The sequence below is a fragment of the Sinocyclocheilus grahami genome, unplaced genomic scaffold (assembly GCF_001515645.1).
Source record: "Sinocyclocheilus grahami isolate Dianchi unplaced genomic scaffold, SAMN03320097.WGS_v1.1 scaffold44.1, whole genome shotgun sequence".
In the NCBI taxonomy this organism is placed as follows: Eukaryota; Metazoa; Chordata; class Actinopteri; order Cypriniformes; family Cyprinidae; genus Sinocyclocheilus; species Sinocyclocheilus grahami.
The window spans coordinates 349902-356055 of NW_015505223.1; the positions used below are offsets into that span (position 1 = coordinate 349902).

General features: G+C 35.2%; 2 protein-coding genes across 2 annotated transcripts in view; both read left to right on the forward strand.

Annotated features, from left to right (window-relative positions):
• LOC107582427 (uncharacterized) overlaps positions 1-3354 on the forward strand; it is a 4995-nt gene extending 1641 nt beyond the window's left edge. Inside the window, exons 3-7 of the mRNA XM_016268274.1 lie at positions 395-694; positions 1039-1338; positions 1515-1565; positions 3079-3168; positions 3257-3354. Coding sequence (XP_016123760.1) covers positions 395-694; positions 1039-1338; positions 1515-1565; positions 3079-3168; positions 3257-3354 — 839 coding nt within the window. The remainder of the gene's footprint in view (positions 1-394; positions 695-1038; positions 1339-1514; positions 1566-3078; positions 3169-3256) is intronic.
• A 1105-nt stretch (positions 3355-4459) lies between these two features.
• LOC107582456 (uncharacterized) overlaps positions 4460-6154 on the forward strand; it is a 26100-nt gene continuing 24405 nt past the window's right edge. The window contains exon 1 of the mRNA XM_016268299.1: positions 4460-4514. Within this exon, the coding sequence (XP_016123785.1) occupies positions 4460-4514 (55 nt within the window). The remainder of the gene's footprint in view (positions 4515-6154) is intronic.

Sequence of the window (6154 nt, forward strand, 5' to 3'; positions counted from 1 at the left end):
TTGGGTTGTTTCAGAATCTCCTACTGTAAAAGTATCTCCAGATGTCATAAGAGAGTCCAGCTCAGTGAAGATCAGCTGTGAGACTCCAGCAGATGTTAGAATGAATCAGTGTTATTTCATCACAAACAGAGAAGAGAAGAATCTAAGAGTCAGTTCATCATGTGAGCTCGAGCTCACTGGTGCTGAAGTGCTCAGATGGACAGGTGTAAAATCCCCTGTATCAATCTACATTAACTGCTTCTACACAATACATGAGCGAGGCATCAATAAACCATCATCTGATTCTCCTCCCGCCACAGTGACGGTTCTAGGTGTGATATTTCACTGCTGTTCTTCTGTCTTAGAAACTGTTACTGCAGTGTTTTTGACAACTGAATCATTTGTCTTTAAACAGATGCACTTCAGAAACCCTTCATCAGTGTTAGTGATGATGATGACCAGCTCAGCATATCATGTGAAATACCACTTTCAGTCAGAGCTGATTTCATCTGTAGCCTCTACACTGAGGACGATGTTCTTCTGTATCAACGGGTCTCTCAGTGGAGTCAGTCTGGAAAGAATCTTTGTATGTTTTATGTAAGTCGTAGTGAACTCTTCACACGATCAGTGAACAGCAGACAGCTGATCTGTGTTTATTCACTAAAGACTGAACCTGAGATCAGATCACCGCACAGTGACACATACACCATCAGAGGTGAGTTATTATTGTTATCATTTTTAATTAAATGGGCACAATGATTAGAGACACCTATATAATTCTGTAGTCAGTATGATTTATTATGTAGGCCAGTCTGATATTATGAAGTCATTTGTGGGAGATTCATCAATAAAAAAAAGTCAAGTCAGTATCTTCAAAACACAAACTAATATGAAATAAATTGAATGATAATGATTGCCGTTACGAATGTTTGTGCTGTTATTTTCCCTCCAAAATGACTACAAAATTACAGAAAGTAAAGAATTTTGCAGCTTTCTGAAGAGTCAGATGTTTCTAATCTGAGATCTCTCTAAACACATTATAATTTTTTTATTCATTAGATCTTGCTCAGGTCAAGTTGAGAGCATCTGCTTCAGTTATTCTGGAAACAGACACAGTTGAGCTGAGCTGTGAGAATACTGAAGATCTGAAGATGGAGAAGTGTTACTTCAGCATAAATGGAGAAGAAAGTAACTCAAAAGTGAGCTCATCATGTCAGCTCTCACTCACTGGATCTCAGATCAGTGTTTGGTCTGGAGGTCAGAGTTCATCTGTGAGAATAAGCTGCTTCTACACTGTGAATTTGTCACAAGTTCAAAAACCATCTGCTCACTCTGATCCAGTGACAGTTACAGTCCAGAGTGAGTTTTTTTTCAAAAACCATCTGCTCACTCTGATCCAGTGACAGTTACAGTCCAGAGTGAGTTTTTTTATGGATATGTAGAAATAACTGATCTATTTACAGCTGTAAAACTTCATCCCTTTTCTGAAAAACAAATGACTATACATCTACTTGTATTTGTCCCTTGTGTGATAGTCTCAATGGTGACCTCTATTGATGAAACTTTGACAACTGCCACAAAAACAAGTGAGTAACCGTACATCTCAATACACCTGCAGAGGATTTTTTTGAATATTAATTTGCTGTTTATTTTGAATGAGTTGTCTAAACCAGTGCTAGGTGGATGATTTTTTTAATATGTTTATCACATTATATGATTCTGTACAGCTCTGTTTTCAGTTTTCTGATATTTTAATATTGTATTATGTTATACTGTATTAATAACACAGCTAAAGTTTTATTTCCAAACTAAATGCAGTTTGTGACATTATTGAAATCTCTTTGCAGCTTCAACCTCTACCGATGAAACTTTGACAACTGCCACAGGAACTTGTGAGTGAATATCATTTTTAAAATTAAACACTTACTTGACAAGCACACAGAGGCATTTTGTTCATTTCACTTTAAACTGCTTCAAAGTAAAAAAAAAAAAAGTTCTTACTGAGTTCACTGTATCGGTTTATTTCACAGCTTTGTTTAATGTGACTGTAACTCTTCAGTCAAAGCATTAGCAGACAAATAGTGTCATATAAGTACAGCTAAACTGTATAATTGACCATTGTCTGTGGAAACTGAATTACTCCATCCTGTATCTGTATAGTGTCATGTCTGTCGTATCACATCTCACTCTGACACACTGTTGAATCTATCAGCTGTTTTCACAGCAACCTCTACTCAGCCTGATTCCACCAGAGAGACAGAAACATGTAAGAATATTTTACTTTGCTTATGAGACAATATTACATCTGTTAAATGTTAAATACAAATAATTATAAGACAATTTTAAGACACAGTTACTTAACAGTGATATAATCTAGATAGAAACACTGATGTCTGTAATACAGTAGTTCAGTTTTTACTCTAATCTGATTTAATCTGAGATCTCTTCTGTTGCAGCTGTTCCTCACACTGTTCACACTCACTCTGAAGGTTGTTCATTCACTCACAACACAAAACTGCTATTCTGAATATTTGTAAAATCTAACACAAACCTCGAAATGTCCTTGTTTCGTGATCATATATTATGTACATGGTACAGTGCTGTGAAAATGTATTTGCCCCCATTTTCATTTTTCTCTTTTTGTGCATATTTTATATTAAATACTTTTAGATCTTCAAATGAAATACAACAAAGGCAACGCATACAGTTTTTATTTTTATCGATGTATTAAAAAAACCTGGAAACAGCAACAACTTTAACAGCAGTAACTGCAACCAAACACTTCTGATAAGTGGAGATCAATCTTTCACAGCACGAAATGTTTACTTAGGTTGCTTTGTTTTATTGTTTTTCTTATTTATTTCTGAAACAATTTTGTAAGGGATATGCACTAATACAAAAGAAATCAGGATGGGGCAAACACTTTTTCAAAGCAAAAACCTGAACATAATTGATCTGATTTGGTACAATTATGCATATTCATTCCCTTATTGCAATATAAACATGGCTTAAATAATTATAATTAATAATATATTTAATGTAATTAAATATCTAATAAAAAAAATAAAATAATTAAAAAAACGTATTTTCTTCTGACAGGCTCATGGCTTTCAGTAGTGCTGGTTTTCTCTGTTATTGGTTTATTTCTGTCTGGACTCGTAGGATTCATCTGTCTGTGCCGCTTCACCAGTAAGTACAATGTACAGGTTTAGTTGTATGTAAACTGATAAACTCTGTGATATAGAAACATATGATAATAAAGTCTGTATCTCTGCAGGTTCTGCTGATGTTCTCACAGAGCTGAACTACACCTCCTGCCAGCTGGAAACAACGGCTCTTTTAACCTCTTCTGTCTGCCCCTCAAAACATGGATGACTGTCAGGATCATGGACCTGTTTTGTTGTGTTTTGCCCCTGTTTTTGTTCCTGGTTTTCCTTATATGGTCTTTTTCCTGTCCTCATTTAGTTTAGTTATGATTCCTGGCACCTGTGTTTGTTAATTATCTCCAGTATTTAAGTCTTTGCCTTTGTGTTCTGTGTTTGTCGGTTCTACTCGTTATGTTTGTGTGTTTCCTGCCATTTCCAGTGTGGATGTACCCTGTGTTCCGTGAATTAAAGACTGTTTTCATTTATTCCTGCGTCCTGCATGCTTCAACAGCGAACTGTGACAGAGACCTGTTTACTTTCTTTTCCTTTCACTAAAGTATTAATTCTAATTTAGCCTATATGTATATACTTCTTTATTCAACTATTGTAACACATTGCTTTTAACACACACATGAATTCTAACAACAAAGTTGACAGTTGAACTGCAACAATTTTAGAAAATGATCATGCAGTTGCTTCCATATGATTATCTGATTAGATTTTTGCATTAAGGAGCAAAGGTGTAGGCCTACCTAATAAAGGGACCACTGAGTGTCCAGCTGTGTGTATGAAATCACTAAGCCATTCGCTATGGTATGCAAAAATTTTTTTTATATAAACCTGAACAAAGATGTGTGTGAGGTGTATACATAAAGAGAGAGCAGGTAAGAACAGTCTAATTACTTTATTGAAAGAAAGATGCATTGATGTGGTACTTGAGTTCAGTAAGTGAATCGTATTGAATCAATAGCTGCTTTGGTTCGGGGAGTCAGACTGATTCAAAGTTGTAAGTTCTGAGTTTGTGAGTCTATTGAACTATTCATTTAAAGGACCAACTCATTAGAGTCATTTGTTTGTGAATCCTACAATTGCAAGCACTGTGGAAAACACTGGTGAAATTTGTAAATCAAAGTTATGTCCACCTAAAACTTAATTAAACCCCACTGTACTAGAGTAAAGCTTCGCTAATGTTACAGTGCACACAACTGTGAGTGTGGTATCATGATCATGTTCATCTTCATAAAATGCATTGCATAAAACACAGCTTCCTGTGGTCTGATGTGTTACTTCCTAATTCACCCATTGTGTGAGTCTGTTTTCTCACACTCACTGTAATGGAGTTGTTCATCTTCATAGTGTTTCAGCTCCTGACGGAGGTTCAGTCTTACAGTAAGTCATCTCTGTTGTTTAATGTTGAATAAATACTGTGTCCACATTTGTAGGGAACAAATTGTCATTGTCTAAAATATTGATCAGTAGAGCTACAAGTGAACCTACCTGAGTTTTGCAGTAAAATATTGTGTTTATAATCAGCAGTTGACTTATTTAGGTTTTTAGAACCCAAAAATATGTGATTAATATTGGAATATTATTGTGCTTGTAAACATTGTCAGTGAGGAGATGTAATGTGGTGAATGATCTGTTTTGGGTTGTTTCAGAATCTCCTACTGTAAAAGTATCTCCAGATATGTGTAGGCCTACCTAATAAAGGGACCACTGAGTGTCCAGCTGTGTGTATGAAATCACTAACCCATTCACTATGGTATGCAATAAAAAATGAAGATAAACCTGAACAAAGATGTGTGGGAGGTGTACCTGTCAACCCTCCCGTTTTCCCCGTTTTTTTTCCATTCTATCCCGCTATCATCCCGTTTAAATATTTTCCCGTATTTTTAATCTTTCTATTAAAAAAAATCCCACTGGCCTTATTTTATATGTTTGCTACATTCACTTCCGGTAAAACTTCCGTAATTTGTATGGCCCAAACCTCATTGTATGAATAATCACGTCAACAAATTCAAAGGTTGTCCAGTTGCCAGATCTTGTCTGAAACGCATCTTTCTCACACGATCGACGCGTACAAATTTCAACCCATTTGTCCCCTCAACTTGGCAACCTACAGCCCAGTGATGCTACTGATATGTGTGCAGGGGCAAGAAGTGTGCATTTTGACAAGATAATGAATTATAAAACTCTAAAGATATAGCCTACACTAAGATATATTTATGTTACTAAATGAATATAATTGTTTGATAATAATTGTTTAAATTAATCTAAAAATAATATAATAATAAAATATAAAAATGTTTACTTTTGACCCCCCTTTCCCCCCTCCCGTATTTTGGTATCCAAATGTTGGCAGGTATGGTATACATAAAGAGAGAATATATATTTTGCTTTCTTGGTGGCACCTCCCCTCACTGCAGCCGCCTGCTCTCGCCTACATTTCAGGTGAGGTGCATCTCAAACAAGCCTAATGTCACGCGGTTTTGTTTACTACACACATATGCTCGAGTGATTTCAGCATCTGCCTTCTCACTAAATAAATACATGAACAACATCCCCAGAACTGCTCTGAGAGTAAAAAATATATAGTTTCTGCCAGAAATGTTATACTATTGTTCAGTAGAATGTACGTACAACTACTACTATTAAAATTATTAAGGAATAATCACAATATTTCTTCCATGTTATAATTTTAATTGTAAATCCCCTTTGCAAAAAATAAAATTTGTTTAATTTTCATTAATTAAAAGATAAATTAAATTAATGTGTTATACCTTCATTCGATAACCAGAAACATTTAAATACACAATTCAGAATTTCTAAAGAAAAAAAATTCATAAGGCTATAAATAAAAGTAGCTTTTATGCATTCAAATAATTAGACATATTAAAACACAGAATTTGGTAACAATAAACAAGGTGAAAAAAACAGAACATTTCACAAGACCCTAAACCGGGACAAGGGAAGTAACGTATACAGGACAAATCAATTAGGCCCAAAATACAGGACGGCTGGCAACCCTA